This window comes from Callorhinus ursinus, unplaced genomic scaffold (genome assembly GCF_003265705.2).
Source record: "Callorhinus ursinus isolate GAN/ISIS: 27379988/994484 unplaced genomic scaffold, GSC_fseal_2.0 scaffold29, whole genome shotgun sequence".
Taxonomy (NCBI): domain Eukaryota; kingdom Metazoa; phylum Chordata; class Mammalia; order Carnivora; family Otariidae; genus Callorhinus; species Callorhinus ursinus.
Genome location: NW_027397091.1, coordinates 20,401,834 through 20,426,239, shown reverse-complemented (window position 1 = coordinate 20,426,239; position 24,406 = coordinate 20,401,834). Strand labels below are relative to the sequence as shown.

Here is a 24,406-nt window from a genome sequence, read left to right as displayed (position 1 = left end):
TGGAGCAGCCCTGGCCTTGTCCCTCCCGACACCTCTGAGCCACTCTTAGGTTACTGAGGCTGAGACATCAGTGGAGGAGGCAGCCAAAGATGGGGCAGACCCTCCCGGGGTTCCAAGGCCCTTGGAGGTGAGGGGCTGCTCCACAGCCTGGGGGCTCCAGCTTCACAGTTTTGTCAGTGCAACCAGGCTCCCTTGAATATAACTCTGGTGGGTTTAACACCTCTGACAAATCCTTTGAGACCCTCCCCTTGAATACAGGTGAGCCTGAGCAATTTGCTTCAGGGAAATAGAAATGATGCCTCAGAACTTGAGACCTTAAGTTGTAAAGGTGATTCAGCAGCTGCCTGGCTCCCATCCCCCTAGCACCTTTGGAACCCTGGTCACCATGTAAACATTCGGAGAGAGAAACCAGGAGCCTTGGCTGTTCTGGTCTTTCGAGTCTTCCCATCTCAGACAGCAGGCATGAGTAGAAAGCCCTAAAGATGACCCCAGCTCCAGCTACCACCTGACTGAGAGACCCCCAAGTGAGAACCACCCATCTGAGCCCAGTCGGGCCCCAGAACCACAAATGATACTAAATAATAAACAACTACTATAGCTTTTCACCCCTAAGTTTGAAGTGACAACCAGAACCCCAAGTATACAGTTATCCACAGATGGCAATACCGATTTATGAATTTGTAATGAACACCATGACTGTGTCTGGGTACCAGAACACACCTATCAGTCCTCAGTGCATATGGTCCCCGTCTTAGTTTGTGTTCTCCCAGAAGCAGACCTTGAGACAAGGATTCTACTGAAAGCAATTTCTTAGGCAGTAACACCAGAAGGCAGTGCCAGTAGGAGTGTGGGGAAAGGCAAGGGAAGAAAGTCAGTAAAGAGTACAGAACAAGGAACGTTCTACTGTGAGCAGCTTGGAGCTCACTGCCACTGGGGACCCCTATGAGTGAGTGTAAAACATTGCTCAGAGTTGTCCCACCAGAAGGGTACTTATCTTCCAATTTGCCAACATTCATTGATTGAGGGCTGCTCATAGGAGGCCAAGAGGTGTTGATTTCCTTGTTAATGTAGTTAATTAATCTTCCCCACTTCTTTGGCATTCCAGCAGAACAGGCTGGAAGGCCAAAGAGAACCCTCAGGAGAATTGCAGGTGCTGGCAGTTGGGACCCCCAGGCTAGTTATGGCCAGAAGTTTCCTACAGACTTTGGAATCAGAGGGAGGGGGGTGGGTGACACTAAGTGAATGCAGGACCTGGTAGCTGCTGCTCAGCTGCAGGGCAGGCAGGGGTAGTGGGAGCCAACTGCACTCAGTGGCATGGGAGAAACTCACCCAGTGCACTGGGCCCCTGCACTGCCACTCCAGATCCCAGTCCAGACAATCCTGGAGGTGCAATGCATTTGTGCCCACTGCACCTTCCCTTGGTACTGGTCTCCACACAGGACTTTTCCCATGCTGCACTGCCTTCTGTGAACACATGCAAAGGGCCACACCTTGTTTTTCACACAGATCGTTTTCTGATCCTGCCTCTCTTACAGCAGGCTATTCGCAAATGGCTTCAGTCTTGCCTTTGCAGAGCACCTCTCAGGGTGAACAGTTGGACACTCGACATTCCAGTTTAACTTCCTGTGTGTTCATTCAGTCTGAATGCCTGTGAGTCTGCCCTGATCATAGGGAAAGGCCTGCAGGTTCTGCTTGGTTCTGCCTGGTAAAGGGTGCAGGCTCCTCCTTTCTTTCTCCATCTTCTCAGAAACTGTCTGAAGTCTTTTCTTCCAAGTGTCCAGAGCGGCTGAAAGGCAAGATATGTCTAGGCCAGCATTGTCAACTTCGTGCCATAAATAGAAATGTTCTGTATTTGTGCATTCCAATATGACAGCCACTAGGTACATGCGGCAATTGAGCAGTTAAAATGTGGCTAGTGTGACTGAGGAACAAAATTTTACATTTGATTTCATATTATTTGATTTAAATTTAAATGGCCTCTTTCAGTGAGTGGCCACCATCCTGGTCAGCACAGGTGTACATCATGGGTCCTTTGGACCCACTCTAGGACAGCTTCTACTTGAGGGCTTCACTCTTTCCCTGGCGCACAGCAGAGCAGGTCTCCTTTTCCCTCCTGCTTGGAGGAGTCCTCATCTGTCTTTCAGTCATCCTCATTCTTTGAGGTTTTTCTCTCTGCCCTGCCACCTCCCTCTATCTAGCCTCTGGAAGAAGAAAACAAGTGCTCTACACAACAATTACAGTTTAAAGTTTTTTCCCTACTTGGGTGTGGACTGGGGAAGGATGGGAGTGACTGTCAGAAAGAAGAGAATGAAGGAAATACCCAGAAACATTAAAAATGTCAAGATGTACCCTGCCACCCCTAGCTGCATGTTCTGGCTCAGAGGAGGAAGTCCATTCTACCTCCTTTTGAGCTGACCACAGGTTTGAGAATCTAGAATTGTACGCTTTACAATAGCGCAGAGAATTCTTATTAAAATGTACATTTCCTAGACTCCAACCTCAGGAGATCCTGATATAAACAGCTAGCGGCTTAGGGATCAGTATTTCTTGAACATCCGTTACTTTGGGCCAGTTTTGGGAGCTGCTTTAATCAAAATAATGATGCTGCACTTAGGAGCTTTTGAGTTGGCTCCACTCCATGAAATTCCCATGGACTGCTCTGCTTTTCAAATGCTTATGTCCAATTTTGCAGTTTTTCCTCTTTAATCTGACATTTACTGACACCTCTAATTTCCTGCCTCCTTATTCTCCAATACTGCTTCAAAAGAACACAAATTAGGCTTTTGAAGTTAGAGTATTGCATGTAGTAATAGTAAATAAATTCTGCCTGAAGATCTGATACTTCCATCTCTAGAGTTCCTTCAATGTTTGAACTCTGTGACATATGCTTTAGTTACCTTTCTAGGAGTTTGGACTTCGTTGCCTTGCTTCTAAAGACAGGCTTCATTCTAAAGACAGTTTGACATTGTCACACATTCTCATTTGGCAGTGATTTTCATATTTGCTTCACCACCTCTGCTTTAGCATTGCCAAATGCAAATGGTCTAGATTTTGTATAAAACAAAAACAAAACAAAACAAAGAAAAAAAGCCACCCCCTCCAGGACAGGCCTGGAAATTGTTGGCACATGATAGCATCTATCTATGGATTCTTCTGCTAGGGAATTAGAAGTCCTCCAGGCAGGCCTGTGCCCCAGGAGACTCACCCTCTAGGGCCAGCACCATGTAAAGAATAAGAGAGCTCAAAGCTTCCCATCCATGGAAAATAATTCAATTAGAAGAGTGGATTATGCATATATAGCATAAATGCAACTTATTTATAACCAAGAAAGAGAGAACCGACATTAAGTTGTAATACGGAGAAACTGAAAAATAACTCTGAATTTATATTGGGGAAAATGATGCATTCTTAAACGCCTTGCTCTGGAGATAAAAATGGCTCTTTCTTCCAGCTGTTGCTGGTGGGTGGTTGGGTGGATGGGCATCACATGGTTAATGAAATTGCTTTCAGTGGCTGCGTTAGATTCCCTTTTGCAGAACTTGCGCGTAGGTTGAACGTTCCAATCTGTTATCCACCGTTTCCTCATCTATCCCATTGCCAGGTGTCAGTCGTGGTGAGCAAGGGATTCCTGAACCAACATGATGCGGCGTGTTTGAGGTTACCCTAACTAGAAAGCCACGCGTCATCTTCCATTTCCCCGCATACTAAATGATTAAAGTTCACCTTGGACTAAGACCCCTACGGAGAGCCACGCCCCTCGCCCCGAAATCCCGGGCGCTGGCAGTCTGCAAGCTCCGATCCCCACCCCGCCTGGCTCTGCGGCCCTCTGGGAATTGTAGTTGACACCTCACCCATCTCCAGCGCCAGGGCCCGACCCGGCACTACAAGTCCCGAAAGGCCTTGCGCACCACGCCTGCGCTCCCCATCTCTGGGACAGAAGGGCGAAGGCGCTGAAGGCGCGTCGGAGCCGGGAGAGGAGATTGTGGCAGCGGGCGACATGGACAACGCGGGGAAGGAGCGAGAGGCGGTGCAGCTGATGGCGGAGGCCGAGAAGCGAGTCAAGGCCTCCCACTCCTTCCTCCGAGGGCTCTTTGGGTGAGCTCCAGACCGCGAGTGCCCTAAGGGGGGGTCTCCGTCGCGGGCCCCTTCCTTAGCCAGCCGCCCCCACGCGCGTCCAGTTGAATCCCCTCTCTCCCCTGAGACGCCCTTGGGCCCTACGCCCGTGGGCCCTCATTTCCCCTGCATCTTCCAGAGAGCTCCTAAGCCTTAGAGCCTCCCAGAGACACCCTACCAAGAACGCCACAGGGGCTCTCAGGACCCCCGCGCGCCCCCAGACCTCACCCCCGTACGTCCCCTGGAACCTCCAGGATCTCTCGGGGTCCCTCAGCCCCCACACACCTTTCAGACATCCCCGGAAGTCCCCCGAGCCCCCACGCCCCCTCCGCCCCGGCGTTATCCACGCGTTGGTTCGGCGGGGGGGTCCCACGCCTCGCCTGGAGGGGTGCAGTCGCCGCCACGGCGGGATAGATTTGTTCATTTCGCCACGGTTGAAGCCGCGTCCCTCGGAGACCCGTGTTAGTGGGAGGCGAGCCCAGGAGGAGCTGGAGGGGCGGGTCCGGGGACCCCCCGCCCCGGCGCCTGGCTGGTGCATCTGGGCGCATCTGGCTGGGCAGGTGGGTTCCCGGGAGGAGCAGACTGTCGCGGCGCCCCCATTCCAGAGATCGTGTGCCCGTTTGCCTTGCGCCAAGTGGACGTTTAATAAATGTTCGTTGGAGAACGAATACGTTTTCTCAGCAAAGTCTTTTTACTTCACCAGAGATTGATGGGTTTGCCAGTGCCTCCTGTTTGATTAAGGATAACGCAGTTCCTGTCTAAGTCGGCGTCTTTGGGGAATCCCGTTCATTTTCTGTAATTCTTAACGTGTTCTCCTAGGGAAGGTCTTAAATTCGGACCTCCCAAAAAGCAGAGCTTGAATATGTGAATGATTCAGCTGTTCAGGATTAGAGAGGCTGAAATTTCCTGGTGGTTTTTGTTGTTGTTGTTGTTTTTCTTTTTGAAAGTGGAAGATCTGCCGACAGCAAGAGCATATTTTTATTTTTGAGAAGGACCAGTACTTTATTAGAGTTTTATTTCTGTACTAAATTCAGTTTGGAATCTGCTTGTTTTGCCACCTTCATTCTTTTGATTATAATATAACACTTTACCGTTGTGAAAACATCTCCAGGAAATGCTTAGATACAGGTTTCATGTACAGTAGTACAGGATGCAAAGATGCATAAAGGTAAGGGTTCCTTTCCTCAGGAACCTCTCAAAGGGCATTTATCCTAGCTGGTTTCTAAATTTCTTGCAGGACGTAGTTCAAACACAGCAAATTCATAATAAGTTGTCCCCCTTTTACAAGTTACCCTGATATACGCTGATACTTAAGGAGTACTGCCTCATACTTGATGCTGACACCAAACAATAGCTCCTTTCTGTGATTCACAAAACATTTAAAATCTATTCAAATAAAATTTAATGTTCTAGCACCTCCTGCCTAGAGGTGATCTTAATGTCACAGCAGATTTTAAGTCAGGATGTACTTCCGTGGAAGAGAATCTATAATTGGCAGAGGAAAACATTACAGCACTTGATACTGGTCTCAGGGGAACCCTCCTTTTTGTGAAGAGGTGTTGCGTTATTGTTTTTGTGAAACTAGGCCAAGTCTTGAGCCAGTAATCCTAAAAGGATTTTGAAAAGGCTTTTGTTTATAAACAAACTTCTGTTTGTTTGCTGATTGTTGATCACCTGTTTCATTGACAGGAGGTATAGGAAGACTTTCACCTTCACTCTTTACACTTAGTTTGCACAAGTCATTGCATCCTAGGCCTGGCCTGGATATGGCAGGCCAGTTGATGTCTTAGCTCTTGGTTGGGGGGCAAGGTACTTAGCCTCTCTGTGCGTTAGTTTCATCTGCTATAAAAAGGGGTAATAATAGTATATCTCATAGTGAGGGTTCAGTGAGTTTATGCTTATAAAACATTTAGGACCATTGGAGATGGTGATTATGAAATATTAATTAGCATATTCATCAAAATTGTCAGCCATTATTTACCAAGGAAGCAGAGAGCCAGACAGATTAAGTGACTCTGCCGGAATTTCAGAGCCAAAGACCTTTAGGACTAGATCTTTGGTCTTTTAATTAAAGATTTGAAAGAGTTTTGTACCATGTTAAGTGTTATTTATCCTATGGGGAACTGTGTTATTTTCAGTGATAGTTGGCTTCAGGAAAGCTTAGGGAAGACGAGTACTCACGGTTCTGTGAGTTTTAATAGTATATAATTACTTGAAGCCAAAAACTAGGCCTAGTTTCTCTGTCAGTTACAGTAGGAAGGCCGATTCTGTATCAGTTTTAGATGTTTAGAATCTTCCATTATATCTGACATCATTTATACTTGTCCTTATCCTTCTAGGCTGGAGCACATGTTAGTCCATCCTGCCACCCTTCTTTTAATGTAGAATTTTCCCATCTACTTGTTACCCTTTCTTGACACCACAGTGTAGTCCATCTCCCCATGTCAGACTCCTGAATTAACAGAACACACATACTGACCTATCATCAGTTTCGTCCAAGCTCCATGTATTTAAGAGCTGACCAGTTAGTGCTTTAAAGGGGACAGGTGATGCTCTTTTGAAGACGTGGCAGCCATTAGAAGATGCTCAGCATTTGCAACACACTTCCCATGGACTCATTCTCATTATCCTAACTGCAGATTAAAATGTATTAGGAGCTTATTTTCTTCACCCCCTGTTTATCCACCACCCACACAGGTTTTGTGGCAATACTGTATTCTCACTACTGTTCTATTGCTGTTTCTTGTTGCTTTCAGTAAGATTAAATGAAAATATACATTGTATATTCCTGAGGAAAGGTCAGTTGTGTATTCTGTGTACAAGGCACAAGTCCCATGCTTGTCTGCAAGATGTTAGTGAGCCACGGAGGGATGCAGCCATCACAAAATACCTATTATGGGTGTTCTGCTTTTCTGCTTGACTGCCAGTTAAACAGTGGTGTGTTTTTTTAGCTGTGGTATTGAATTAAAATTTACTCTTTCTGAAGGGCTTAGCATAGTATAGCAAAACTACCACCAAAAGAGTTCTGTTTTCATTTCATTTGTTCCCAGGGATGAGCTATGGAATTTTTCAAATTTGATTGTAGAATCTTAATGAACTGCCATTAAGATCTTAAACTGGCCTGAGTGTGACAGTAAAGTAGTTTTGAATTGCTAAGGTCTCTCTTGCTATCTTCTCCTTGTTAATAGGAGGCCAGATTGGGGATAGCCTGCACAGTGCACATCAAAGAGAATGGCTGCTTAAGAATGGCAGTTGGAAGATGTTCTGCATGGCTAATGCTGTCTTCTCCTACTTTTGGATGTTGCCCAGTTGTAAAGCTTATAAAGAGCCATGAATTTGGCAGTGTCAAATTTAATGAAAGACCGTATTGCGTTATCTTGACGCAATTATGAGTCTATAATTTAGCTATTTTTGAAAATTGGGAATATTTCTTGAACATTGTAAGGCCATCAATTATTGGTATTTTTCACTCAGCTTTATTTCTCAAAGGTTGTTTTTAAATTTTGCCAAAATGTGATGAGGACATATGATAGCATTTGTAAAGCATTAGGGGCACCTGGGTGGCTCAGTCGGTTAAGCATCCAACTCTTGGTTTCCACTCAGGTCATGATCTCAGGGTGATGGGATTGAGCCCTGGGTCTGGCTCCTTGCTGAGTGTGGAACCTGCTTGAGATTTTCTTTTTCCCTCTCCCACTGTTCCCTCCCCACCCCCCACTTAAAAAAAAATTTTTTTTTTTTGGTTTTCTAGTTTTACTGCCAAGTTATAGCTTGTGTACCAAATGATAAAATCTTTCTAGATTGGCCTTTTTCTGTTTGCATTTGCAGTGTTCACCATCTGTTCTCATTCTTGTGAGCCCCATGAGGTGCACTTGTTTAGAAGAGGTAGGGAGAGGAACGCCTGGGTGGCTCAGTCGGTTAAGTGGCTGCCTTCAGGCCAGGTCATGATCCCAGGGTCCTGGGATCGAGTCCCACATCGGGGTCCTTGCTCAGCAGGGAACCTGCTTCTCCCTCTCTCCCTCTGCTTGTGCTCTCTCTGTCAAAAAAAAAAAAAAAAATCTTAGAGTAGGTAGGGAGGACCCATGGTGGTATGTGGCTCCAGAATGTAAGCTCCTGGTGAGTGTCTGTCTTAATATCATTGCTGTCACCCCGCACCTCACTCGATGTATGCCAGCCAGTAGGCACTTGGTGAATATTGGTAGAGAGAATATGTGAATGCTCCTAACATGTTGATTTTTTTCTTTTACTCTTTAGTTTTCGAGAGCAAAGGCAACAAAGTGAAAGGGAGTTCATGTCACGTTTTTCTATGTTTTACCTAAATATGTGTTTATTATAAATGTGGTAGCTACTACATATGTGAGAAAAATGCAAGGACTATGGAAAAGTTCCAGTTAAAAAGTAAAGTATTCCCTGAGTCTCCCCTCTCCTAAATCGTACTCCCCAGAAGTAATGGTTTTTAACTTCCTGTTTAATTCCTCTGATGGTTACCACTGTAATTCTAAATAATTTTGGAATACTTCTACTTCTTGACTTACTAATTTTAGACGGTATCTAATGATTCTGCTAAAAATGAATAGTTACATGGCCTTGCATTTTCTCTTACCTCCTGATTTTACTTAGTTAATTGTCAACCTCTAAATATTAACTTTTATATATGAATAACATTTAAACTATAATTCTACTTTTTTTTTTCCAATAGTTCCCTATTTCTGTGAGTTACAGAGTGGCCATGAATAGGTTGTTCAATTTGGGATATTTTTGAGATGCCAGGAAGATGGGTATAAGCCAAGGTTGTCTGTCCATCCAGCCAGGACATAGGATCATCCAAGTTCTAGGAGACTTTGCAATCTGTTCTTATGAACACTTTGTGTTCATTTGATTAGATGGTAAGATCACTAAAGCGTTTGTTCCTTCAAAGCATTTTCAGTGACTAACACTTAGGGTTCACAGTAAGGAAACATTGGAAGTAGAATTTTAGAATGCTAACCATTTCTGTATTTAAATGGAGCTTATTATAAGTAATGGTAATGTAATTAAAATCGAAATAACTGATAGATCATTCCTTCTTGGCTTAAAGTACATATTTTTTCATGATAAGGAAGTATCTGTCAACTTCTGTTTTAATGAGTGTTTTTATCAGAGATTGAAGAGTCATATTTTTTTTAAAAAGATTTTATTTATTTATTTGAGACAGAGAGGGAGAGAGAGAGAGTATGAGTGGTGAGGAGGGGCAGGGGGTGGGGGAGAAGCAGACTCCCTGCTGAGCAAGGAGCCTGACAGGGGACTTGATCCCAGGACCCTGAGATCATGACCTGAGTTAAAGACAGATGCTTACTTAACCAGTTGAGCCACCCAGGCACCCCAAGAGTTATATTTTGAAGGCCTCTTTAATATCTGTGAAGACAAACATGATTTTTCTCCTTAGTTACTAATACGTTAAACTGTCCTGGCATTCCTTGAATAACCCCTATAGACTATAATGTATTATTTTTTAATGTGCTATTTGATTCTGTTTTTAACTATTTTCCTTTGAATTATTTTCTTTACGGTTCTTTTGTGTATAGCCCATCAGGTTGAAGTATCGATGTTACAGGTGCCTCATAAAAAGAATGTAGAGATTTTCCTTTTACCCCATGCTATGGTCCTTGAAGATTTAAGTGGAACCCTTAAATTGACTTTTTTGAACATTCTTTAGTTCAGTAGTTACTTCCCTTTGTCACTTCTGTTTTTGTGCATTTACCTTTCTCTCTTGATTCTTTTGATCCTTTTCCTCAAACAGCTAATATTTTGACTCACAGGTTTTATTAGTTTCCTGTTTTCTGCTTTTAACTCTGTTGCTTTCTTCCATTTTTTCCTCTGGCTTTTTGGGGGGAATGGAAGATGGTATTTATTTCACTATTTCTATTACTTATATGGGTCCAAATACTCATGGATGAATTTTCCTTTAAAACTGTATTAATGTTCTAAATTGTATCCCCCCTGCACTGATCTTGATATATAGTTTTTTATTGTCATTCGTTTCCCCTTTAATCCAAGAATTTGTGGGTTGTATTCGAGGTGGAGGTGCTTTGATTTCTAGTTTTCTTTCATTATCATCAGAGAACTTACTAAGGTTTTCTTTGCCACCTGATATATGATTGGTGTTTATGAATGGCCCTTGCACACTTGTGAAGAAGGCAGATGTTCTCTTATTGGAGTGTATGCCTTGATAGAGATCCCTGAGATGTAGATTTTGATTATGTTGTCAAGGCCTTTCACATCTGTGTTTATTTTTTGTCCACTTGACTTGCTTTGGACTAAAAGGGGTATAGTCATATCTCCTTTTATAAGTGCATTTCTGTCTATCTTGCATTTCTTATAGTTTCTGCTTTATGAAGGTGGCTACTATGTTTGGTAAGTAGATGTTCAAAACTAATATAATTCCATTATGAATTGTATCTTTAGCATTAACGAGTGAATTTCTTTCTTTCATTTGGTATTTTTGAGCCCAAATTGTGCCTTGTCTGATACTGGAGTAGCAATCCTTGCTTTCTTATTATTTGTGTTTGCCTGCTTGAGGACTGTATTATGTAAGAGGATTATACATTCTGTCTGCTGCCATGTGACCTGTGCTGCCTGGCTCTAGGCAAAGTGCGCTTCCCCTCCCCACTGAGTCTGCTCTGGCCCATGACTGACTTTGAGGGAGTGGAAGGGGGGATGCACTCTCTGCCTGAGCAGAAGCTGCAGGGGTCATCCCTTGCTTCTGTCCTGGTTGGGTGGGGGGGAATAAAATACACACACACACACACACACACACACACACACACCTGATAGGGCTACATTCCAGACACACACACACACACACACACACACACACACACACACACACACACACACACACACACACTCCTGATAGGCTACATTCCAGAATGGAGGGATGACACATGGAGAAAGAACCAGCACAACTGGCCTGCAGTAACAGGTAAAGTAAGTGAGAAAGAAGCCTTTGGAGATTTGAGGGTTATTTGTTGTTGCAACAAATCAAACAAAAGTTGGTTGATGTATGTGGTATACTTTTGACGTCCTTTTAATCGTAAGCCTTTCAGAATAGCTTTATTTTAGTTGTATCTCTCCTATTGAGCACACAGTTGGCTTTTTTGTGAGCAAATCTAAAAATCTTCAGTCCACTTACATTGTTTGTATGACTGGTATATGATTGGTTTTTAAATCTGTCATCTTGCTTTATATTTATTATGTCTTTATTAATTATGTATGATGTTTTAATTTTCTTCATGTGATCTCTTTTCTCTCTTTTATTTTTGGAAATTTTGTATTTTTGTTCTACTTGGTAACCTTTAGACTATGAATTTTTTTTTAATGTCCTTAGCTCTAGTAGGCCTCTAGTATTTGATGTGGGAAAACACCCATTACCTATGTGCCAGTCCCTGAGCCTGTTCTAAATTTCTCCCTCTGTCCAGCTTATGTGTGTGGGAAGATGGGGCTCAGTTATTTGTACTTTGTTGGAACAGATGTTTCCATTTTATATTTCTACCCTGTTTCTACTTTTTTTTTCTCTTCGATCTGTAGTAAAATATATTCAATGCCACCACCACCAACCTTTTTACTGATGTTCCTTAGTCATCTCCATAGTTGGAAGCCATTGTGGTATTCCTTAAGTTCTTGCTTCGATCAGTGGTACTTATTGGTTGGCTTGGCTGGCTGTGTGATCTTTGACTCACACTTTTTTTCCTTTGAGTTTCTTCAAATATGTTGTTCCCCTGTCATCTTGCTTTGTATGTTGCTGTTGAAGTCTAATTGAAGCTAACCTGATTTCCTTAATTTTGTAAGTGACTTTGCCTGGGAGCCTAGAGATTTTCTTGATATATAAAATCTAATAGTCTTACTAGATGTGTTTCACTGGGTCAGTTTTCCCAGTACATGGCAGACCTTTTCAGTACTTAGATTCATATCTTCTTTTGTTTCCGTAAAATTTTCTGAAATTGTAGTTTTAAATCTTATTTCAATATTTTGTTTTGTTTTACTCCCCTTTTCAGGGACTCCAGTTATCCTATCATTTTTTCTTGAATCCACTTCCATGCTCTTGGCTGTTTTCATTTTTCTCCTCAGTGTCAATAGAATCTGTTCTCCCTGTAGGTATGTTCTAGCTAAGATTTCATTTCTGAGATCACTTGGTCTTTTTTTTTTCTTTCCTTCTAGAATTTGAAATAGGAGTTCCTGGTTTTATTTTTTGTGTGCATGTAGGGAAGGAAGAACTTCACCTTTGTTCTCTAGTCTCCTAGGTTCTCCAGACAGACTGACAAGAAAAAATAGTTTATTGAACATGGCAGCAATGAGTAACTCAAAGGGGTTATTAGAACTGGGCTTATAGCATCTTAACAAAACAATGTATTTGTAGAGAAGTGTCAGGACAAAAGGTTTTAGGCTTCCAAGGGCAGCACACTGGGAAACGAAGGAGTAAGGTTTGTTTGTGCAGGCCTGTCTCTGTATGAACGTTCCATCGGCTTCATGGCCATAAAACTTTCCCAGGAGAGGGGATTTATGGCAGTCCTCATTTCTTAGAAGTTTCTGCATTTGGTCAGATAGGGGAAGCTCTGAGAAGGTGTCTTTCTGTATCTGCTATTCTCATTTTCCTCTAGTTCAAAATAATCTTTATGCCAAAGTGGTGTATTTTGGGGTGGCATATTCTGGTCCCCTGCATGCTCTTGCATTCTGAGTTTTGAGTTTCTGACCTGTGATGTAGTTTCATATCTGTAAATGTTTGTTTAATAATATTTAAATTATATGGAATTGTTCTCCTCTGCCTTGTGGTAGTTTGGGGGAACGCTTTGGTCAGCTGCAAAGGTTTTATTCTTACTTCTCACATGGTAGCTTTGTATGGATGCTGCTTGCCTTCTTCTGTTTAGAGTGTCTTGGAGTTTCTTGGGCTCATAATAGCATGTGTTTCTGCAATGGGAGATGAGGGGTTTGGGTGCTTTCACAGGGTTCTTAGTTTAAATCCTCTCTTCTGTTGACACCATTAAGGACTTTTTTTTGATGAAAAGTATCAGGGAGGGGTGGATAGGGGCTTGATGTTACTCCCAGTGCTATGATTCTCCTTTGTTTCGTAAGACTCTTAGTTTATTTCTATCACTGGTTTTCTTTCCCTTCTTTCCCTAAGCTTCCGTGAACTGCCTCTGCCTCTCCCAGAAGTGGGATCTTCTGGAGGCCACCACATCTAGCCAAGTTCCCCTGTTCCAGTGCTCTGGCCCTCTCGGTCTTACACCTGGTCTCTGTGTTCCCCCCTATGCAGCCCTTCCTTACTAGGGTGTTGCTGTCTGTGAACTGCTGTTGTGGGAACCTGCTGCACCCCCTCTTGTGTCCATGCATTTCCTCCTGAGAGGAAGGAGGAGGAAGTGTCACTGGAGGAGGAGCAGTGTCACTGGCTCTGCTAGTTTCTCCAGTTGTCTTGTTGAATTCTGTCTCCTAGTTTTGCTGTTGGCATGGTTGTATCTGCTGCTTGTTGATCTGTCTGGGTTTGGAGGACATAAGGACAAGTTGGTATTTAGGCAGCCACCATTATCCTGTGGGATTCACAAGTTTCCCCAGGATTTCTTACAGATTGAGTTCAGTTTGAAGATTGAATTTTCATAAAGATGGAAATTAAAATATAAAAACTTCTGTGGTAAGTCATGTTGTACGTGTCATTTCTGAGTCCATCCAATAACTACTGTTCTTAGCTTTCCTGTATATTTAAGTATCTTGATTTGTTTTATTAATAGGTCCAGCTACACATTTTCCCCTCTATAAGAAAGGTGACTCTCCATATCAAGTCGAGGCATTGGGACTAATACCAAAATAAAGACCAACTAGCCCTCTTTGCTGTACATGTTCTTATAAACTTTTCAGGAAATTATGCTTAAACACGGATACTTTTGTCAGCCATTCCTTAAATGTCTCAGATTGTTTCCTGTGTCTGAGAATCTAGGATTGTTGTTTTCCTTAAGTAAGTAGAAATAAAGTGAAAAGTTCTCAGAAAATGGAATCCCAGAGTCCAAGGCAGAGAGCCCTGAGACTGCATTGGTAGTAGAAGTGTGGCTCCTGCTCAGCTTCTGTCGGTGGCTCTGGTGGAGTTTCTCTTGAGACCCAGGAGGGGCTGCCTGCTCTGTGCTGGCCGTACCTAGCTAATAAATGACAGTGTTCCTCTGTAGATTGTCTCACCTGTCCAAAGCCTGTGTCCTTGCCACTACTCCTGGTACTGGTTCCTGAAAAAACAAAGGACCTCAGTCTAGTGGTTTTACAGGCATTTGGTATAAGAGTTCAAGGTAGCTTGATGAAGAGCATCTCCCTGGTGCCTGTGCACCTCCCTGCTGCAGATACTTCTGCTTTCTGCATCGCATGAAAGAAGTTGGACTCTTTAGAAATATATTAAACCCAGCAATAAATTCATCTTGAAATGGTTATGTTTATCTAGGAAAGTTTAAGTTTTTAGAATATGGAGATTATAGAAATGAAGTACAGATGAAAAAAATTGCTCTTGTAAGGTAAAAAATAGAATAAATAGTTCTATGTGGCTGTGATGTTGTGATCTAATAAATATATATTTGTTCTTCATCCCTGGTTCCTGGCACAGAACTTGTAAAGTGCTTATGGGATCCTCAGTGGTAAAGGTGAGAGAAGCATCTTCTGTATCATAGTAAGCCCCTTTCAACAATACTAAAGTTCATGCTAATGAGGTGACTGTTTTTGGGTCCCTCGGTGGCTTCAGGATGAGGGCTGGTCCTCAGAGGAGCCAACCATGTAATTAGAGGGTTGGAACTTTCAGCCCCACTCCCAAACCTCCCAGGAGAGGAGAGGGGTTGGGAATTGAGTTAATCACCAGTGGTCAGTGATTTAAACAGTTGTGCCTGTGTAGTGAAGAATCCTACCAGAACCCTAAATGATGGATTCAGAGAGCTTATGGGGTGGTGAACACGGAGGTGTTGGGAGGCGGAGCCCCTGGAGAGGGTGTGGATGCTCCTTGCACTCCCTTCCAATATACCTCGCCCTGTGCATCTCTTCTAAATGATATAACTCTGTGAGTTATATCATTTGTGATCATAAGTAAAGTGTTTTCCTACATTCTGTGAGTTCTTGCCAATCAATCAAATTTGAGGAGGGGGTTGTGGGAACTCCTGATTTTTAGCCAAGTTAGAGATGTGAGTATCTTGAGGACCCACTACTTGAGATTGTTGTCTGAAGTGGGGGCGGTCTTGAGGGATTGGGCCCTTATCCTGTGGGGTTTGCATTGACTCTGGGTAGTGTCACAGTTGAATTGAATTGTAGGACACCTAGCTGGTGCCTGCAGAGAACTGGAGAATTGCTTGATGTGGAAAACCCATACGTTTGGTGTCAGAAGTGTTGTGAGTAGAGAAACAGTGTTTCTGTTAATGGTAGAGATATTTTAAACAGAGTTTGAATTTTTCTCTCCTTTTCTAGATACTTGTTGTGTTTGCTTTTTGTTTTGAATGATATATGGGAAAACTTCCCAAAAAATGTAATGTGGGTAGTTTCTTCCATCCAGACCCTGAGCGGTCAGCATTGTTATTGAGACTTGTGTGCCAGGCCCTGTGCTGGTCTCTGTCCCCAGGGTCAGCCTAAGGGCTAAAGTAATGTTGCTCATAAATAGTGAAAGTAAAGAGCTGTCCTAGTCGGTGGGGTTTCCCCCACGGGTCCCAGGCACTCCAAAAAGTGATCCCTATTTGTAGTCCCCTGATGTAGTTTGACATCCCTTCAGGATACTACGATGATAGAGTTGAATTTTGTCTCTAGTTCTGCGTTCACATTCTCACAGCACTGTGTCACTTTTTATATTTCTTCTCTGCTACTCTGTGATTTTATTTTTTTTATTTTTTTAAAGATTTTATTTATTTGAGAGAGAGAATGAGATAGAGACAGAGAGCATGAGAGGGGGGAGGGTCAGAGGGAGAAGCAGACTCCCCGCCAAGCGAGGAGCCCGATGCAGGACTCGATCCTGGGACTCCAGGATCATGACCTGAGCCGAAGGCAGTCGCTTAACCAACTGAGCCACCTAGGCGCCCTACTCTGTGATTTTAGAAGCAACTTTATTTCTCCCTTAGCAGTTGCCTCCTTTTCTTTTGGGTACATCTCATGATGTGTGTGCCATTAGTCTCCATGTTGCTACTTTAACGCCCCCCTCTTCCCACCCACAGTCCTAAAAGAGCATGTACTATGGTTGCCAGGGTTTTGTAGTGCTCTAAAAATAGTTCTTATTCAGGATGAGGAAAAATCAAGACTTCAGATTATTTGAGGATTAATTGGTTTTTAAAATATCAATGACTTATCTGCATGTGGATGTTGTGGGAGCTCTTTGAAATAATGGGCTGTAGTTTCCCAGGCTGGGTTCTCCTCCCCGTGCCCCCAGCATCTGAATAGGAACAGACAGGATGCAACTGTGAAGAGAGGCAGGGACTTGCAGGCTCGGCTCAAGGCACTGCTCTGTGGTTCACTGGCTCCTGGTGGGACATGTTGTGGCTCTTACCACGTTTCTTCAGTGCAACATGTGAGGTGGGATGGGCACTCCGATCTTTTCCAAGCCCTGAAGTTAAATACTTTTTCCTCAGTATTCTGATCTCTTCGTGGGCAAGAACATTCCTTTTTTTTTTTTTTTTTAAGATTTTGTTTATTTATTTGACAGAGACACAGCGAGAGAGGGAACACAAGCAGGGGGAGTGGGAGAGGGAGAAGCAGGCTCCCCGCGGATCAGGGAACCTGATGCAGGGCTCGATCCCAGGACCCTGGGATCGTGACCTGAGCTGAAGGCAGACGCTTAACGACTGAGCCACCCAGGTGCCCCAAGAACATTCTTTTCTTAGTGTTTTCTGACACTTACTGATCTCAGTGAATGTCTCCTGAATAAGCATGGTCAAGAAGGGAAGGGAGTCTGCCTTGCCCCTGGAATTGAGAGTTGGTGGGGTCAGCTGGGGCTGCATGGGTGGGGTGGTGATGGTGGTGGTAGAGGTGATGGAGGTGATGGTGATGTAGGTGATGGTGGTGGCAGTGGTGGTTCTTAGGCTGGTCACTGTTTCCATTAGTGGCACAAAAAGCGTTTTCTTCAAGTTCATGGTAGCATAATCTCCCCAAATAGTTAATTTGGCTCAGTTTAGCTTTTCTTAATGTCAGGTCAGTGCCCTGTACTTATATTGTATCACCTTATAATGTAGATTCCCTCATAGAAACTTGTTTCTCTTTTCAAGGATCTTATACTTCACTTATGGGGGCTCTGAATAACAATCATTTGAATTATTTGAACATGAGTTCTGAATATTTGTCCTTAAAACTCAGAAACATTAACTTTCACATGAATAGAACACAGTAGGCATTTGGAATGATTTCAGAAGTACATTTTTTCATAAATTGTTAAAGTTGTGTTTGTGACAAGTAAGTTTTTCGAGTGCTTTTAAAATGAGTATACTTCTCGTGATTCTATTTTAGGAGAGGTGAGAGTCTTAAGTTTTTATAAAAATGTATTCATTATTTTTGTAATGATCACTGAACTTGGTATCAGGTTCAGCTCCACTACTGACCTTGGCTAGATGACCTTGGTTGAGCCATTGATCTCCAGATACAGTTTTCTTTCTTTTTTTTTTCCTTAGATTTTATTCATTTATTTGAGAGAGAGCACAAGCAGAGGGCTTGTGGGAAGCAGGGCTTCCCACTGAGCAGGGAGCCTGATGCAGGGCTCAATCCCAAGATCCCTGGATCATGACCTGAGCCAGGTATCCCCAGATACAGTTTTCTCTTCTGTCAAATGGAGTTAGCATCTTTCATTGTGGTTGTAATAATGATGAAAATGACATAACATATGTGGAAATACCCAGCATAAAAACCTAGCATAATGTAGGTGTTCTATTATTCCTAGCTGAATCTGTCTCCAAAAATAATAGGGTAAAGTACATTTTAATTAAGCTAGTTTTATTTGGAAATCTTTAATAAGAATGAATGAACTATAATTACAGTGCAAGATTCCTGGTACACTTTAGAAAAATAAGAAAGTGGTAAGCCTTTGTTAGCTCCAAGGAGTTATGGCTAAGATCGGAAACTTGGGAATTTTCCACTGGGGTAATTAGCTAATTGTTTTGTTGTTGTTGTTTTAATATATGAAGGTGTGATTGAAAGAAAGCTTTACTAATTCTGACGCTGCATTTTTGGTGTGGCTTGTCGCCATCCTGTCATTCACTGTGTGACATAACCCCCGAAGGCTTTTTTCTTTTTGTGTGCGTGGGGGGGGAGGGAGTGATACAGCTTTAGATATAATTCACATACTGTATAATTCATCCATTTAAAGTGTCCAGTTCAGTAGTTTTTAGCTTAGTCACAAAGCTGTGCATCCATCATAACAGTCAATTTTAGAACATTCTCATCGCCACAAAAAGAAACTCTACTCTCCTTGCCCCTCCCCATTTTTCTCCAGAACTCTAGGCAACCACTAATCTGTATTCTGTCTCTATAGATTTGCTTGCTCTGAAGTGAAATCTTACAATATGCTCATGGCTTCTTTCATTTAAACATAATGTTTTCAAGGCTTATCCATATTAGAGCATATATCAGTACTTCATTTCTTTTTATTGTCTAATATCCCATTGTATGTGTATACCACATTTTTTTTATCAGTTGATGGACATTTAGGTTGTTCCCACTTTCTGGCAGTTATGAATGATGCTAGGGTTGAACATTTATATACAAGTTTTTGTATGGATGTAGTCTTTTCATTTCTCTTGGGTGTGTACCAAGGAGTGGAGTTGCTGGGTCATATAGTAACTCTATGTTTAACCTTTTGAGCAACTCACTAAATGTGGCTGCAGCATTTTACATTTGTACCAGCAGTATAGGAGGATTCCAGTTTCTATACATCCTCCCTAACATTTGTTACTGTCTTTTGATTCTAGCCATCCTTATGGGTGTGAAATGAGATCTCATTTGTGGTTTTGATTTGCATTTCCCTGATGGCTAATGATGTTGAACATCTTTTCATGTGCTTATTGGCTGTTTGTATATCTTCTTTGAGGAAATGTCTAATCAGATCCTTTGTCTATTTTTTTAATTATTAGTCATTTTATTATTGAGTTGTAAGAGTTCGTTACATATTTCAGATATAAGTCCCTTAGCAGACATGTCCCTTATTTGTACAAATATGCCCAAAAGTTTTTATGCCTTCAGTACATGAATCTAATTATAATAATCATCCTGATTGAGTACCTACTCTGGGTCAAGCCCTGCAGTGGCCACTATATATGGATTATTTCCTTTGATCTTTATAATGACCAACAAGTATAGATTCTATTATCTGCTGTTTACACATGCAAAAACTGAGGCCCAGAGAAGTTAAAGAACTAGCCTGGGGTAAGACAGTAGTTACTGCCTAAGGTGCAAGTCACATGTGAGCCTCAGTGTACTGCAGTGGGACACGTATGGATACAGAGCTGTCCATGCCCCTCTGCCAGAGCTCGGAGCCTCTTTGAGTTTCTGGCATATATGTATGTGCTCACTCTTGTTCATATTGTGCCCACTCGAAGACTGAGCCTTGATCTCCCCTTTCTCTTAGTCCTTATGTCCTTAAACCCCTCTGAATTCCTCATATGCACTGCACGCAGTACTTTGTCTTCATTTTCTGGTTATTTATGTTTATAGCGTAGATAGAAGAGGTAGAGAAACATCATTTATAGAGGGGTCTTAGTTTAGCTTTTAGGAAGAACCAGGTCAAATTGGAAAACTCTGGTGCTAGTTACAGAGGATTATTTTTGCCTTTGTGTAAGAAGAAATGTCTGACAGCTAAAGCTGTCCCTCAGTGGAATCAGCTGTCTAGTGGAGAACTTTCCAGAACAGTATGTATGCAAGCAACGGTAGAGTTTCCTTCTCTCGGGATGTCGTAAATGCATTTCCACACAGGATGATGGGCTGGACTCTGAGGCCTTCCCCCTTCCTTTCTTGGAGAAGAGCTTGTCTCCTGCCAGAGGTGATAATATAGCAGTCAAAAAACATGGCATTTCTTTTATGCTCTGGCTTCAGGTTTTTGTTTTTTTGTTTTTAAAGTCTAAATAAACATAGTGCTAAACTCTTAAAAATTAACAGGGTAAAGTGTCTTTAACCTTCAAAATTTAATCTCATTTGAATAATGTACTTCTTATTTCTCCAATTGACCTAAAACTTCAATTTCCATGCATGGAAATTGGTTAAGGGCGTGGCTCTGAGATCAGCCAGATCTGTATTTGAGTCTCAGTTCTGTGGCATTCTTGCTTTGTGACCTTGGGCTAGTTACTTTACTTATGTATGCCTCAGTTTCCTCATTTGGAAAATAGGGTTAATAAGAGTATATGCTTTGAGTGAGCAGCTGTTAAGATTCTGTACTTGTCTGGCACATAGTAAGTGCTCATTAAATGCTTATTATTTGAGGGAGGGAGAATTAGAGATGTGGATGGTTGCTGTAGTAAAACTTAACCTCGTTTTTAAATTTTTCTCAGAGGAAACACAAAAATAGAAGAGGCTTGTGAAATGTATACCAGAGCTGCAAATATGTTCAAGATGGCTAAAAATTGGAGTGGTATGTATAAAGTTTTTGTTTGTTTGCTTTTCAGGCAAATAACTTTAAAATCATCTTGAAGGAAGAAATAACTGTCTGCATTTCCTCCTGTTGGCTGAGGCAGGTGTACGTGCTGGAGTAACTGGTGTGGCCACTGTGGTCTGGGAGAAAAGAACCTTGATCTAAGTGAACAAAGCCTATTTTTCTTTACCTAAACATTGGGTGAGAATTTCTTACTGTGGGAACAGCTCTGTGATAGCTGATTGAGGTTCCATTGAGAAATGGAACACCCAGTAAGGGTGTTATTTCTATAAACCTCAACATTTTTATTGTCACTTTTTAACATAATGCTTTCTATCCAGTGAAATTACACATAACAAAATCACTTCCAAAACAATGGAATTATTTACTGGTTTGAGAGAGGATGACTGTTTCTAACACTGATTTGAGAAACAAATTCATCCCCTACCATGTAAAAAGGGGCTTGTTATGTCTCTGTGATAGGGTCTCTCTGTCGTGAAAATGGAGACTGCCTTGAGCTGGAGCAGGGACTGGGTCTCTAGCCCTGGCTTGCACCTGCTGTGTGATCTAAAGTAGGGCCTTTGCCCTCTACAAATCATTTCCCCATCTGCTTTTTTTCCCCCAGTTTTATTGAGATAAAATGGACTATAACATTGTATAAGCTTAGGGTGTATACTGTGTTGATTTACCCATTAAAGCTGACACTTTAAAAGCATTTCTATGAAGAAATGGCTGTAGAAGTACATGAATCTGAAAGTTCCTTTCTGACTAAAATTCATTTATAGGTTAAGTTTTAGGTTAAAACGATGTGTTATGTTTTCAAAATGTACTTCTATCTGAATTATAACATACTGAAAACAATAGAGGAGACAAAGAGCATTGTCTCAGCGTTTTTTATCTTTTGTGTTTTATAAAGGTATGGTCTAAGGATAGATTCGCGTGTACTAATGAGATTGGCCGATGCATGCATAACAGGAGCCAGTCTGTTGGAAGCACTTTACTTGGGAGGTCCAAGCTATTACTGTACTCTCCTTAGGCAGAGCCCATCAGAGCTGCCATTCAGTTAGCTGCTGCCACAGGTACCCATGTGCCTGCTTACTCCCCTGGCGGCAGGCTTGGCCCCTCCTCTGGGACTGCCAGCCCCATGAGTCACCAGTTTAAGGGGTAAAGCCTGGTGGGCAGGGGTTCTCCAGTCCCAGCTCCAACTGGGGGCCACTTCCTCTCTGATTGCTCAGTGCCTGTGCCACACTGATGGCTGAGTATTTTCAACACTGCCTGGGCACTCTTTTTGTCTGGCACAGAGCCAGAGTCGAGCCTGGGCAGGCTGGATCAGGAGTCTGTACTGCTTCTTTTCCCTTAGTGGAAGTCCAGAAGCCTGAGTAGGAATTGTGTGGTTACCTCTGGAAGAGGGGTCAGAATAAGGGATGATAGCCAAAGCTTTGTGGAATTGAATGCTTTATTTCTTAATACCAGCAGTGGGTTTTTTGGTGTCTCTCACGATTTTCTGTACTTTTCTGAATGTTTTTGAAATGACTAAAAACATTTTTTTTTAAGTACCACAAGTTCTTATGATATTCTTCATCATGTTTTTCCTAGTGGAGGGATCTCTTTCCCATCCATTCCTGTTAGTGCTGACTTCCCTATTCCAGACCTTACTGAGCTGTGACTCCACAGGCCTCGTGCTTCCCAGTCTATGGTTGTTCTCTCTGAGCCAAGAACTTCAAGACAGTGGTGGGCTCATCCTTGTCCAGGTTCCTCGTGCTGGCATTTAAATCTCCCAGAACTGGCCTCATGGCACCTTCAGCCTTCACTTCCCCTGCCCACTGTGTTCATCCCTCCTGCAGGCAGCATGGACTTGTCACTGGCCTCTGTTCCCAGCCTTTTCTTGTCTTCAAGCATTTGTTCCTTGTTCATGAGACTTCTGTGCTAGGGATTCCTTCCCTCATTCTTTTCTGCTGCTCCAGAATCTACAGTCCCTGATCGAAACCTTTTCTGAAAAAATTAAGTGCATAAAACTTTCACATTGTGCCTTGTTCCAACAGAAACCTGGACAGCACCCTGTAACCAAACCCATCCGTCATCCCACAGGGAATGTGCAAGTTTTCACACTAAGTGGGAGATAAAGACATGTTAAACCTCATATGAAGTTCAGTCCGATTTTGTTATAACTTAAGAAACTTGGAGTTTTGAAATTGTGGGCCTTGATTTTCACTCTCTGAGATACTTACTTTGTCCAAGAAGCTTCCATTAATGCTTTCTTCAACAATGACAGCCAACAAGTCCAGTGGACTCTGTGAGATAGAAAGATGAGTAAATAAGTATCCTTGACCGCAGTGTTTTACCTTTCTTTAAATACTTGTGGCCTAAAGCCACAAGTCAGTATTTAATATATGCTGGGGGACAGAGTTGAACGTGACTGGCTCTGGTACTAAATGGAGGCCTGTTGCCCAGGTGTCACTTGGGAGGTTTTCTGGGGCTGAGAGACACTTTTGTCACCGTTGAACTTGGTTCTGATTTCTTTATACATACCTGAAGTGCACTTGACCACATTTATATATGCTTCTGACTGGAATGCTTCTTTTCAGTGACAAGGAACTTTTCTAGGGGTAGGTCCAGCACTTAGAGCACGGACTACCCTGGGACACCGGCTGCTCTGTGATTAATTGTAGTGACTTGTCTTCTTCAGCTGCAGGAAATGCATTTTGTCAGGCAGCCAAGCTCCATATGCAGCTTCAGAGCAAGCATGATTCTGCCACCAGCTTTGTGGATGCTGGCAATGCTTACAAGAAGGCAGACCCTCAAGGTAAGACTTGCCTGCATCTCTGCACAACTAGAACCGTAGGGTCGATGTCAGGGACCTTTCTCACAGGGTATGCTGCTGGACCTTGGAGTCCTGGTAAAATAAATTTTGGTGCTTTGGGAAAATAGACATTTTAGTAATTTTAGGGATTTTTCTGTAATCATTTTGAGCTTTTATGAGGAGAAATTGTGTTCAATTTGTCCTAGCTATTTAGTTGACAGCACTGTTTTTTTAAATGCCATTTAATTTTATGAATATATTATTACTCGTTAAAGAGAAGGAATGGTTCCTCACTCCTAAATACGTGGTGCATTTTAAGATCCAGTTAATGGGAGATTATAATATCTGATAGTTAAAAACAACTTATTCACACAGTATTCATCTGACTTTTTTCAAAGTACTGGTTTTGAAGAAAGAATGAACTTGGGTATTTAAAGTGGCAAAATTTTGCAAATTTTTTTTTTTAGTTAAGAGTATACATTTATTGATTAAAAGTACTAACTTATTCCTGTAGCACATGCGCTGGAGGCTGTGGAGTCTCCCATTTTTCTCTTTTAGCAGTGTATTTTAACACAAAAATCCCAACTTTTATTATGAATATATCATTGAGAATGAAAATGCTTCGAGGGCTTTTGTATAAAGATTGTCACACTCTATTTCCAAATGTGAAAAACTGGACACGGCCTAAATGAACAGCAAGGATAGAATGGTAAAATTAAAATGCATCAGTATTCTAGAATATGATGCAGGCATTAAAGTCCCTGGATTCAGAGCTTCTTCAATGACTGGTCATTGTCCACATGGTAACCAAAGAACCACATGAGAATTGAGATCTCAAATTTATAAAGAAATATGTGCACATAGAAATGCATCCAGAAAACACTGGAAGGAAAAGTGCATCAAAATACTAGCAGTGGGTT

The 24,406-nt window shown here is 42.2% G+C and overlaps 1 protein-coding gene across 2 annotated transcripts in view; it reads left to right on the top strand.

Annotated features, from left to right (window-relative positions):
* The first annotated feature begins 3,908 nt into the window (after nt 1-3,908).
* Nucleotides 3,909-24,406, top strand: part of NAPB (NSF attachment protein beta) — a 42,101-nt gene continuing 21,603 nt past the window's right edge. Inside the window, exons 1-3 of one of the 2 annotated variants that reach the window (XM_025877014.2) lie at nt 3,909-4,095; nt 20,607-20,686; nt 23,373-23,489. In XM_025877014.2, the coding sequence (XP_025732799.1) occupies nt 3,998-4,095; nt 20,607-20,686; nt 23,373-23,489 (295 nt within the window). In that variant the 5' untranslated portion in view covers nt 3,909-3,997. Of the gene's footprint in view, nt 4,096-20,606; nt 20,687-23,372; nt 23,490-24,406 lie in introns of those variants that run through there. The other variant, XM_025877015.1, reaches the window with a different exon arrangement.